The 12990-nt window shown below is 41.9% G+C and overlaps 1 protein-coding gene across 9 annotated transcripts in view; it reads right to left on the bottom strand.

Annotated features, from left to right (window-relative positions):
* adamts6 (ADAM metallopeptidase with thrombospondin type 1 motif, 6) overlaps positions 1-12990 on the bottom strand; it is a 339528-nt gene that overhangs the window by 93315 nt on the left and 233223 nt on the right. For all 9 annotated transcript variants that reach the window (XR_011960687.1, XM_072570764.1, XM_072570790.1 and 6 more), the window contains one exon: positions 7263-7326. Coding sequence is in view for 8 of the 9 variants with exons in the window: in XM_072570764.1 (XP_072426865.1) it covers positions 7263-7326 (64 nt within the window). In the remaining variant the exon portion in view is untranslated. The remainder of the gene's footprint in view (positions 1-7262; positions 7327-12990) is intronic.

Here is a 12990-nt window from a genome sequence, read left to right as displayed (position 1 = left end):
CCTGGACCACTCTCCCAAACTGTCTAGATCCTTCTGTAGCCTCCCCACTTCCTCAGTACTACCTGCCTGTCCACCTAACTTCGTATCATCGGCAAACTTCACTAGAATGCCCCCGGTTCCCTCATCCAAATCATTAATATATAATGCGAACAGCTGTGGCCCCAGCACCGAACCCTGCGGGACACCGCTCGTCACCGGCTGCCATTCTGAAAAAGAACCTTTTATCCCAACTCTCTGCCTTCTGTTAGACAGCCAATCCTCAATCCATCCCAGCAGCTCACCTCGAACACCATGGGCCCTCACCTTGCTCAGCAGCCTCCCGTGTGGCACCTTATCAAAGGCCTTTTGAAAGTCTAGATAGACCACATCCACTGGGTTTCCCTGGTCTAACCTACTTGTTACCTCTTCAAAAAATTCCAACAGGTTTGTCAGGCATGACCTCCCTTTACTAAATCCATGTTGACTTGTTCTAATCAGACTCTGCTCTTCCAAGAATTTAGAAACCTCATCCTTAATGATGGATTCTAGAATTTTACCAACAACCGAGGTTAGGCTGATTGGCCTATAATTTTCCATCTTTTGCCTTGATCCTTTCTTGAACAAGGTGGTTACAACAGCCATCTTCCAATCATCCGGGACCTTTCCTGACTCCAGTGACTCTTGAAAGATCTCAACCAATGCCTCTGCTATTTCCTCAGCAACCTCTCTCAGAACTCTAGGGTGTATCCCATCGGGGCCAGGAGATTTATCAATTTTAAGACTTTTTAACTTTTCTAGCACTATCTCTTTCGTAATGGCAACCATACTCAACTCAGCCCCGTGACACCCTTTAATTTTTGGGATATTACTCATGTCTTCCACTGTGAAGACTGACGCAAAGTACTTATTAAGTTCTCCTGCTATTTCCTTATCTCCCATCACTAGGCTTCCTGCATCAGTTTGAAGTGGCCCAATGTCTACTTTTGCCTGTCGTTTGTTTCTTATGTACTGAAAGAAACTTTTACTATTATTTCTAATATTACTGGCTAGCCTACCTTCATATTTGATCCTCTCATTTCTTATTACACTCTTTGTTATCCTCTGTTTGCTTTTGTATCCTTCCCAATCTTCTGATTTCCCACTGTTCTTAGCCACTTTATAGGATCTCTCTTTTTCTTTAATACATTTCCTGACTTCCTTTGTCAGCCAAGGTTGTCTAATCCCTCCCTGGATAATCTTTCTTTTCTTGGGAATGAACCTCTGTACAGTGTCCTCAATTATACCTACAAACTCCTGCCATTTTTGCTCTACTGTCTTCCCGGTTAGCCTCTGCTTCCAGTCTATTTTAGTCAGTTCCTCTCTCATGCCCTCATAATTACCTTTATTCAACTGTAACACCATTACATCCCTTTCAAACTCCAGACTGAACTCTACCATATTATGGTCGCTACTTCCTAAGGGTTCCCTTACTTTAAGATCTTTTATAGAGTCTGGTTCATTGCAAAGCACTAGGTCCAGAATAGCCTGCTCTCTTGTGGGCTCCATGACAAGCTGTTCCAAAAAGCCATCCTGTAAGCATTCCATGAATTCCCTCTCTTTAGATCCACTAGCAACATTATTTACCCAGTCCACCTGCATATTGAAGTCTCCCATGATCAATGTAACCTTGCCTTTCTGACATGCCTTCTCTATTTCCCGGTACATGTTGCGTCCCTGGTCCTGACCACTGTTAGGAGGTCTATACACAACTCCAATTATTTTTTTTTTGCCTTTGTGGTTCCTCAATTCCACCCACACAGACTCCACATCATCCGACACTATGTCATTCAATACCATAGATTTAATTTTGTTCTTAACTAACAAGGCAACCCCACCCCCTCTGCCCACCTCTCTGTCTTTTCGATAAGTTGAAAAACCATGGAGGTTTAACTGCCAGTCCTGACCCCCCTGTAACCAAGTCTCTGTGATGCCTACTACATCATAATCATTCACTATTATCTGTGCCATTAGTTCATCGGCTTTGTTATGAATGCTACGAGCATTCAGGTAAAGTGCCTTAATGCTAACTTCCTTATCATTAGAGATGTTGGAAGTCATATGTCCTAAGTTATCCTTGCTTTTTTCTGCATTCTCAGTCTGCCTCAATTTTAAATCCGCCTGAAAACATGCTATCCTGCTGCTTATCTTTCCATTTACCTCCATACTCCCTGTCGCTTTCACTTTCCCTTCCCCCCAACTCAGAAGTTTAAAGTCCTACTGACCACCCTATTTATCCTCTTCGCTAGAACATTGGTACCTGATCGGTTCAGGTGGAGACCATCCCAACGGTACAGATCCCCCCTGTTCCAAAACTGATGCCAATGCCCCATGAAGTGGAATCCCTCTTTCCCACACCAATCCCTTAGCCACGTGTTTACTTGCCTAATTTTCTTGTCCCTATGCCAATTGGCACGTGGCTCGGGCAGTAATCCGGAGATTATGACCCTTGAGGACCTGTGCTTCAATTTCCTGCCTAGTGCTTCGTAATGCCCAAACAGGTCCTCCACCCTAGTCTTGCCTATGTTGTTGGTACCAACGTGGACCACAACAACTGGATCCTCCCCCTCCCGCTCCAATATCCTTTCAAGCCGGTCAGAGATGTCTCGCACCCTGGCACCGGGCAGGCAACACACCATGCGAGACTTCCGATCCGGCTTGCAAAGGATACTATCTGTCCCCCTAATTATAGAATCCCCTATAACCACTACTTGTCTATTAGCTCCCCCCTCTTGAATGGCCTTCTGCACCATGGTGCCTTGGTCAGTTGGCTCATCCTGTCCAGAGCCCTTTTCCTCATCCGAACAGGGAGCAAGAATCTCGTACCTGTTGGACAAGGTCAAGGGCTGAGGCTCCTCCACTCCTGAACTCCGGTTCCCCCTACCTGCCTCACTTATAGTCACACTCTTTTGTGCCTGATCACTAGCTGAATGTGAATTAATTAATCTCCCAGGTGTGACTGCCTCCTGAAACAAAGCATCCAGGTAACTCTCCCCCTCCCGGATGTGCCGCAACTATAATGCACGAATAATGTACAGGAGAAGCTCAAGAAGGCCATCTTGAGAACTTTCAATACATAGGTTCCAGTTCCATGTGATCTACTATCACCTATCACTCATGATGCAGTCTAGCTATTAGCAGATAGTTACAAATGCCATATACCACAGGGAATGTATCCTGGCCAATTACAGCAGACCAACAACTATTTAATGTTCTCTTACCTGGAGACAGCACTTCTGCTCCACTCTCAAAACAAAAGTTCTGCCTTATACAGTTGCTATCTAACCTGGATTGATCAGCAGCTCTGAGATCTCAGTTAATTAGCAATGGCCAGGACAGGAGTGCAAAGCTTTGTGATATGGAAGGTGTGGTGCAGTGGGGACACGAGCCAAGGTTACATTCCATTTTAAAATCTGCACAAAACATGTTACACCCCATTGAAATCTAATGGCCTCAAAAATTACATTTTACATAGCACTCAGCTGATAGCACCACTGTCAATCCTCTCTGGCCTGTGCCAGCAGCTGTGCAAATTTCATTAGCATAATGAAATGGTCTCTAACGTTGTTTCAAAGTTCAGATTTATCTGGCCTGATCCAATTCACAAATATTGAACTAATTTAGAAGAATTTGCTTTGCTATTGTCGACCTCTGGTCAGTCCAAACAAATCCAGCAGCAAGGTTTTGATCACAGGTGTTACAGACATACCTGACATTTTTCAGGAATTTCAGAATTGCCTCCTCTCCTCTGATGTAAGCTACTATGCTGCAAATCCATTACTCACAGTTAACAGAGTAGCATTTTAATTTTCAAATAGGTTTGGGAAACATTGAGGGGGAGGAACATTCCACAGGTAGGGGTGTCCTTTTACAGTGGATCCCGACAGTCCCTTGGTTTCTATTATCATCAATTGTGATGATTTGAAAACACGGTTCAAAAGACACAGTCTAAATGATAAATCACAATTTGAGTTCTCCAGAAGTCTTTCAGTCTTTCAGGCTGAACCAGGCTGTCTACAAACTTGATGCTGTAGTTTATCCTGAGGTGAACTTCTAACTACATATCCACACCATTAGTAAAAGTATTGATTTCCATCTGCATAATATCACCATTGTCCTGAAGGCTGTGACTTCGCAAATAAATAAATTACTGCTTAAATTTGACAGGGGTTTATGACTCAATGGCACTTTAAGATAGTGAGTTGCAGACTCTCATCACCCTCTGGATGTAACATTTCATCTCAACTCTCCTCGTATGTTGAATCTCTATCCCATGACCTGTGTGGCGCTATGACCATGCTCAAGGGGATCAGATCTAGCTACTCAAGACTGGGTATCCATGAAGCAATGTGGGCCATCAACAGCAGCAGAATTGTATTCCACCACAGTTGTACTCTGTCTACAGCCTCATGGCCTCGCATATCCCCCTTTCAACCATTACCATCAAGCCAGGGATCAATCCTGATTCAATGGAGACTTATAGAGGGCATTCTAGAAACAGCACCAGGCATACATAAAAATGATGTGTCACCTTTTGAGCATCTCTTCTCTCTCTATATATTGACTTCTTGTAAGATTTCATTGTCCTTCATCTGATGTCTATTATTCTTCTCTATTGTGAAGACCGTAGAAAGGAATTCATTGAGGACTGTGTCCATGTCTTCTGGCTTCTCACATGGATGACTTCTATGGCTCCTAATGAGACTATTCTTCTCTAGTTATTCTCTTCTGTGCTCTCTTTGCTTTCGTAATTTCATAACTTCATGTCCCTTGATATCTAGCATTCCCTGGCCTTGGTCCCACATTTTCTCTTTACAGGAAATATTTTCCCTGCGCTCTCACTGTTTCCTCTGTGAATGCCTCCTGTTGCCCTGACACAGTTTCATTTACAACTTAATTTAGCTGCTCCCAGTCTATTTGGACCACATTGATTCTTACCTTGGTAAAATTAGCCTTATCTTTTTCCATAATTATCCTTCATCTGACTGAATTACGGTCACTATCTCCAAAATGCTCTACTACTCATATACCCTTCACCTATCCGGTCTCACTTCCAAATGCTGATTCCAGAACTTTCCCAATCCTTGCTGGTCTTTTCTTTAATGTATTGGATCCCATTTAAGGATTTTCTCCCTTTTCTACCTTGCACACTAAGATGATCCTGGTTGATATTTAAATGGTTAAAACCCCCTTTTAACTACTGAGTGCTATTACTGCCTTAGCATTCTTACACTTCCCTGTAACTACACATTTGTTCCTCTATCTCCCTCTGAATGTTGAGGGCCCATAATGCATTTCCTACAGTATATTTATCCATCTTGCACCCACTCTAGCTCATCTAATAATCCTTTAACCTTTGTTGAGCTGCCAATCCTGCCCTTCCTTGAGCCAAGGTTTGGTTATAGTTTTGATATGATATCCCTACTTGTCTAACTGTGCCCTCTGCCCATTTGTTTTATTCATCATGCTCCTTGCATTAAATTTATTATTGCTAAACTCATTTCTTTCTTACCTAGTCTAAATTTTCTCTGTCTTACAGTGTCACTTACTTGCATGCTAACTACTAATTTCATCTCAGCTTCTCTCCCCTCCAAACTACTGTCAGGGTCCCATGCCCCACTACCAATCTGGTTTAAAATTTCTTAACAGAATTCACTAACCTCCCTGTGAGGATGCCAGTTCTTTTCCTGTTCAGATATAACAGATCCAACTTGTATAGGTCCCACCTGCCCCATAAATGGTCCCAATGCCTCAGGAACCTAAACCCCTCTGTTCTGCACCTTTTGTCCAACTATGTATCAATCTGCTCTATCCTTGAGTTCATATACTTAATACTGTTTGGCATGGTAAATAATCCAAAGATTACTAAATTTGAAGTCCTGCTTTTCAATTTCCTAATTCCCTAATAGAATCAGAGATTTACAGGATGGAAAAAAATATATTCAGTCCATCACACACATGCCAGTCACTGAACCAACAAATCCAACTCAAATCTACTCTAATCCAATTTTTTAACACTTGGCCCATAACCTTGTATGCTATGATGTTTCAAATGCTCATCTAAATGCTTCTTAAATGTCTTGAGCATTCCTGCTTCTACTACCCTTTTAGGCATTAAGTTCCAGCTCAGCATCATCCACTTGGTGAAAACAATTGTTCCTCAAATCACCTCTAAACTTTCTATTCGGTACTGTTCCCCTGGTTATTGACCCTTCCAAGACGTGTTTCTCTCAATCTATGCCCCTTATAACTTTGTACATTTCAATGAGATCCCCCTCAGCATTCTCTGATCTGGGAAAAAGAATCTCAGACTATCAGGTCTCTCTTCATAGCTGAATTGCTCCAGCCCTGGTGATATCCTGGTTAATCTCTTTAGCATCCTCTGTGGTGAAATCGCAATCTTCCTATAATGAGGTGACCAGAGATGCACACAGTTCTGAAGTCTAATTAACATTATACACAGCTCCATCAGAACCTCCTTACTCGGGACCTCATTTTTCTTTCATCCCATGTCATTGATCATGACCCTCTTGCTGTTCCTCCTCCCCCTTCACAGTGCCCCAAAGCCATTCCATGATGTCCTTGACCCTAGCACCCAGGAGACAACATACCATCTTGGAGTCATGTCTATGGCTGCAGAAGTGCCTGACCACTCTCCTCATTAATGAATCTCCCACTGCGATTGCCCTTCCACACTTCTTCCTCCCCCTCCTAAGTAGCTGGCCCACCCACTAACTGGTTCTATCTGGAGGGAATGAAGCCTGGGAGTAGGCCATCTCATGAAAACTAGCCACTGGGTAAGGTTTGAAGCTGGGCCTTTTGACTGGGAAAAAAAAATCTAAAGAGTTATAGAGGAAAACATTTTCTGGAATGTTCTGAATAAAAAAACAAAGTAAATACAAATTGTTAATGCTGCTGAAAGGGTAAAAAGAAAAGCCATGTGTATTGAAAATCTAAAAGTTAAAAAGAAAATCCTGGAAATACATAACAGGTGAGCTAACATCTAAAAGTTAAATGTGGGTTACTGTTCAAAGGGTGGTCTTCTTCAGAAAAAATTTGAAGTAAGAGTCCTATGGGAAGCATTAAAAGTATCTTTCTCATGCAGGTTATGGCTGCAGCTGTACATTTCCAGAACTTTCTATATTTAATTGTGAACAGTTGTTTTCTCTGGAGGATTTTACAATTGTAAAAGTAAACTACATGTTCATCCATTACCACTGCCAGTAACGTTTAAAGGTTTCACTTACGTCAGTGTTACAGGATCGATAACGCTTTCTCTCTCCAAGGCAGTACTTCCCACCACCAGAAGGCCTATTTTACAAGTTGAAAGAAATAATGATTAAAGAAATAGCATTCCATTTTGTCACATAAGTCTCGAGAGATTAACAACTTTCAAATGAAACTGTGCTCAGTATATCACGGCCAGAGTAAAAATGTCTGAACAATCACTTATAATACATTGAAAAGTTAGGCAGTATTTCAACACCCTTGTTAGCAGTAGCAGCACATTACTCATAGCTAGAAGGGTACATAAATTAAAAGTTGTTTAGGAACGAACTGTTTTTATTTTACAAAATAGATATAAGGATGATTTATTAAAAACAAAAATTTGATAACATTTTGCATTGACTATCCTTTTAAGTCCAGAAAACTAATAAATAAAAACAATTATCAAACTAAGCTCATAACTTCTGACACTTTCATCCCAGTGAAAAATACCTCATTGATGTTCTGCTGAATACAGAAAACTTAGTTAGGGAGACTTACCTGGTCTACTTGAGGGATGGCCCACTTTTTAAACAGGGCCAGCAGATTAAGCATTAAATAGATACCATGGGCCAGGTACCTCTGGGGAAGCTGGAGTAGAAGTACCACTCCTCTTAATCCCACAAAAGGAAAGAAGTACTAACTTCTATACTCTTCTTTAGCTGTAGCAGACACAAGTCAGTGTGCTTGGAACATTGTCTGCCCAGTTATATCTTAAAATAGCATCTGTGTCCTATATTCCTACCATAATATGATGATTTAAGTATTGCAATTAGTGATCCATTTGCTTCTAGTAGCTGCATGTTTTGAGGACTTCAGAAAAACGTTGATGAGCGCAACAATGCAAGATGATTTTGAAATCTCTCTTGATAATTCGAGGGGCTCAAAATGTCTTCCAGGTTCTATTTCACATCGTGTAAGAAGGCTAACTTTCAACTAACGTGAAGATATAAAAATGCTGTGTTGTATCCGTCACCCATTATGTGCCCTCTCAATTTTACACCCTGGTTAGAGTTTGGAATTTGCTTCCCCATCCCCCTCACGACCAAAATCTCTGCATGTCACTTTCTTGTGTTCACTTTTTCTAACTCTATTGCCTCCAGATTTTAGTGTTTCAATGTTTGCACTTTCTTGTTGCAATCTTAGGAGTATATAACTGCTTTGAGAATTTCCCATAGGATGGCATCCAATCATTACTGAATTTGGAAAGGTCATAGAATCCACTATTTCAGCAACATGGTGACAAAATTAGCCCATAAAAGGCAAAACAAGCTGAGTGCATCAGTGAATGACCAATAGAGAAAAAAACGATAATTTAAACAGAAAACTATTTAACTATTTTTAAGTTTAGACAGTACAGCTGGATGCACTAAATTAGAGATGTTATAAATATTGTACTATAAATATTAGAATGGAAATGGAAGTCATTTCGCCCATGCCAGCCAGCTCTTTGCTTGAGTAACTCAGCTGGTGTCCCTTCCCTATAATCCTGCAAGTTTTCTGTCTTCTCATGTTTATTTGATTGTTTTGAAACTCTTGGTTGAATTTCCCACAGCCACACTCACAAGCAGTACATTCCAGACTTAAACACTCACTTCATCTGATAGATCTACCTCATATCACCTTCAATGCTTTTGCCAATCACTTGAAACTGGCACCCTCTGCATATTTATCCTTTCACCAATCAGAAAAGTTTCTTTCTATCTGGTGTGCCTTGACCACTTACAGTTTTGAACACCTCCATCAAGTCTCCTCGAAACCTTCTCTTCTGAAAGAAGTCCACAGTTATCTGGCACACGCCTACTTTGAATTGTTCATAAAATAAATTGAGTTTTGGCAGAGCTTCTCCTCTTACTACAGAAGAAATGGCATAATCAACATCCACGTCATTTTTCCTGGGTTTTTGTGATTCTTCCACCATGCCGATATTAGCCATATGGCACAACCCTCCAATAATTTCTCACTCTGCATTCCTTCCAATTTTATTTATCTTAAGATTTGATTATGTACCAACAGTTGAAAAGTGTGGCACTGGAAAATCACAGCAGGTCAGGCAGCATCCAAGGAGCAGGAGAGTCGATGTTTCGGACATAAGCCCTTCCTCAGGAATGTGGGGAGGGGGAAGAGGCTGAGAGATAATTAGGAGGATGGGGGTGGGGTGGTGTAGCTGGGAAGGCAATAGGTAGATGCAGTTGGGGGGGGTGATAGTAATAGGTCAGCGGGATGGGTGGAGTGAATAGATGGGAAGAAAAATGGACAGGTAGGACAGTTCAAGAGGACGGTGCCGAGTTGAAAGGTTGGATCTGGGGTGAGCTGGGGGGGGGGGAAGAAGAGATAACAAAACTGCTGAAGATTACATTGATGATGTGATTGGAGGATCTCAATTCATTAACATCGATTTCACCAATTTTCTTCCCATCTATCCAATCCACCCTCCCCTCTGACCTATCACTATCACTCCCCAACTGCATCTACCTATCGCCTTCCCAGCTAACTTCTCCCCATTTATATCTCAGATCCCCTCCCCTTCCCTGCTCCTCCTCCTCCCCCCCCCCTCCCCCCCCCAACTCTCCACATTCCTGATGAAGGGCTTATGCCCGAATTGTTGACTCTCCTGCTCTTCGGATGCTGCCTGACCTGCTGTGCTTTACCGATGCCACACATTTTGATTCTGATCTCCAGCAGCTGCAGTCCTCACTTTCTGTTAGTCTTGTGTATCAGAAGGTTTGGTAATTTTGTCCTTCTTATCCAGAGAATAAATTCTGCCCTGTACCCCAGTCACTAACATACAAAATGGCTGTTCTTTATTTTTGAAGTAGGATAATGCTTAATTTAATCATGGGCAGAGCACAAATCTATTTCTAACAGACCCCCAATAGTCTGGGGGAATTTAGTCACAGGGTGAACAATCAGACAAAGTTTGCTCCCGTGCGTTTCATGGAAGGAAACGATGAAGAGCTGCTCCTCCAGAGACTGTGTCTTCCTTGGGCTTGCTCCTTCATGGCCTACAGGAAAAAAGTTGCCTGTGTTTGGAGGAACAGCGAGCAGTTAGCTAAGTAAGGAGTGGAAGTGAAAGCGTGGTGGACTTTACTGAGGTTAAGGAGCTAACTTTAGCCAGTTCAGCCTGCCAGGTTGAGTCTGGGGCTTGGCACGGCAAGATGGTATGGGAAATAGGAGGTTGCCTTTAGGAGTTGGGGGGATGGTGTGGAGAAGGATGCTGGGAAGAGCATTGAGCAAATAGGAGGCTGCGCAAATGGTATTGGACAGAAGGAGGCTGCAAGAGAAAGTGAAGGGAGGCTGCAAAGGAAAGTGAACTGTTACAAACCTGACACCAAAAGTGTACAGTATTCAGCTAACTGAGATCCAAGAAAATCTTAAATCACCAGGATAACAAAATACTTGCTAGTGACTGTGTCCATTCAGGAACTTGGAAAAAATGTGGTTGCATTAATGCTGTAACGAACACTGCCAATGATTCAATAAAGTTCTGAGATGGAGTAAAACTGGTTAGTAACTGCCTAGTTAAAATATTCCAAGTTTATGAATATACAGTAAAAGTGCACTAGTTGAGCACTCACCAATCTGGAAGGTATGTTTAGAGTGCTGTTTTGATTGTGTAGATGTATCAGTTATTATTAAAAATGCTCTTCATGCTAGCTTATGCCTGTTATCTTGTACCAATTTAATTACTGTGGTGTCTAGGAAATAAACATTTTCCTGTTATGTTGTGGCTTTAAGTTTGAAGGAGAGTTGATAAGTATTGAATGCAATGATGAATTATTTAAATTCCTCTTCTGTGTGAGTCAAAATACCCTGTATGTGAATACAAATATAAGAGGTACTTTCAGATTAGATTACTTACAGTGTGGAAACAGGCCCTTTGGCCCAACAAGTCCACACCAACCCACAACCCACCCAGACCCATGCCCCTACACTTACCCCTTCACCTAACACTATGGGCAATTTAGTGTGGCCAATCCACGTAACCTGCACATTTTTTGGATTATGGGAGGAAACCCATGCAGTCATGAGGAGAATGTGCAAACTCCACACAGACAGTCACCTGAGGCGGGAATCAAACCTGGGTCTCTGGTGCTGTGAGGCAGCAGTGCTAACCACTGTGCCACCTATGTACTGTTACTATATGACTGTGTTTGACTCGACCCTCTCAAAACATTTTATGAAGGTAACCTCGATCCTATGTTTTTCTTATTTTAAAGGCAAATGTGAAGTACCATTTTCCAGATTCAATGCGACTGGTCAAACTACTTGACGTTAAGCAAAAACACAATTTATTTAAACACTATAGTTAAAATATAAACAAAAGAAAGAAGAACTTAGAATAAATTAACTCTGTTGGAAAACTTAATCGATAATAGATACATTAACTTTGTGGTGTGCCAAAAGGATCAGTGCTGGGTCCACTGCTTTTTGTCAGTTATATAAATGATTTGAATGTGAACATAGGAGATAGAGTTAGTAAGGTTGCAGATTAGAGGTGTAGTGGACAGCGAAAAAGGTTACCTGAGAGTACAATGGATCTTGGTCAGATGGGCCAATGGGCTGAGGAGTGGGAGATGGAGTTTAATTTAGATAAATGTGAGGAGCTGCATTTTGGAAAGGTAAATCAGAGCTGGACTTATGCAATTAGTAGTAAGGTCCTCGGGAATGTTGCTGAACAAAGAGACCCTGGAGCGCAGGTTCATAGTTCCTTGAAAGTAGAGTGGCAGTTAGATAGGATAGTGAAGAAGGCATTTGGTATGCTTTTGTTTATTGGTCAGAGCATTGAGTATCAGAGTTGAGAGGTCATGTTGCGGTTGTACAAGACATTGGTTAGGCCACTGTTGGAATATTGCATGTAATTCTAGTCTCCTTTCTATCAGAAAGGTGTTGTGAACCTTGAAAGGGTTCAGAAAAGATTTACAAGGATGCTGCCAGGGTTTGAGGATTTGAGCTATAGGGAGAGGCTGAATAGGCTGGGACTGTTTTCCCTGGAGAATCGGAGGCTGAGGGTTGACCTTGTAGAGGTGTATAAAATCATGAGGGTGAATGGATAGGATAAATAGACAAGCTCTTTCCCCTAGAATGGGGGAGTCCAAAACTAGATGGCATAGGTTTAGGGTGAGAGGAAAAATGTAAAAGGGGCCTAAGGGGCAACGTTTTCACACAGAGGGTGATGCATGTATGAAATGAACTGCCAGAGGAAGTGGTGGAGGCTGGTACAAATACAGCATTTAAAAGGCATCTGAATGGGTATATGAATGGGAAGCATTTAGAGAGAAATGGGCCAAGATTAGAAAATGGGACTAGATTAGGTTAGGATATCCGGTTGGCATGAATGAGTTGGACCAAAGGGTCTGATTCTATGCTGTACATCTCTATGACTCCATAACTGTACCAATACAATAACATTCCACAAACACATCCCTTAGCGAAAAGACAAATTCAGAAACAGGTTCTCACATGCAGTTGCCTAATCCAGAAGGGAAAAAAAATCAAGAGAACATTCCAAGAGAATAGCAGCCAGAAGACATTTACTAAAGCTTCCTACTCTGTTGAAACCCCAACAGTTTTTGATGCTACATAAAAACCAAAACCCAGAGAACCTGATCTCTTAGGGCTGGCCACACCCATTCAGGTTGTTAAACAAAATCCCCAAGGCCTCACATGCTGTTTACTGAAGTGGCTTTGTAGACTGCTTGGTGCCTC

Source organism: Chiloscyllium punctatum, chromosome 1 (genome assembly GCF_047496795.1).
Source record: "Chiloscyllium punctatum isolate Juve2018m chromosome 1, sChiPun1.3, whole genome shotgun sequence".
Classification (NCBI taxonomy): Eukaryota; Metazoa; Chordata; class Chondrichthyes; order Orectolobiformes; family Hemiscylliidae; genus Chiloscyllium; species Chiloscyllium punctatum.
This window is presented reverse-complemented; position numbering and strand designations above follow the sequence as displayed.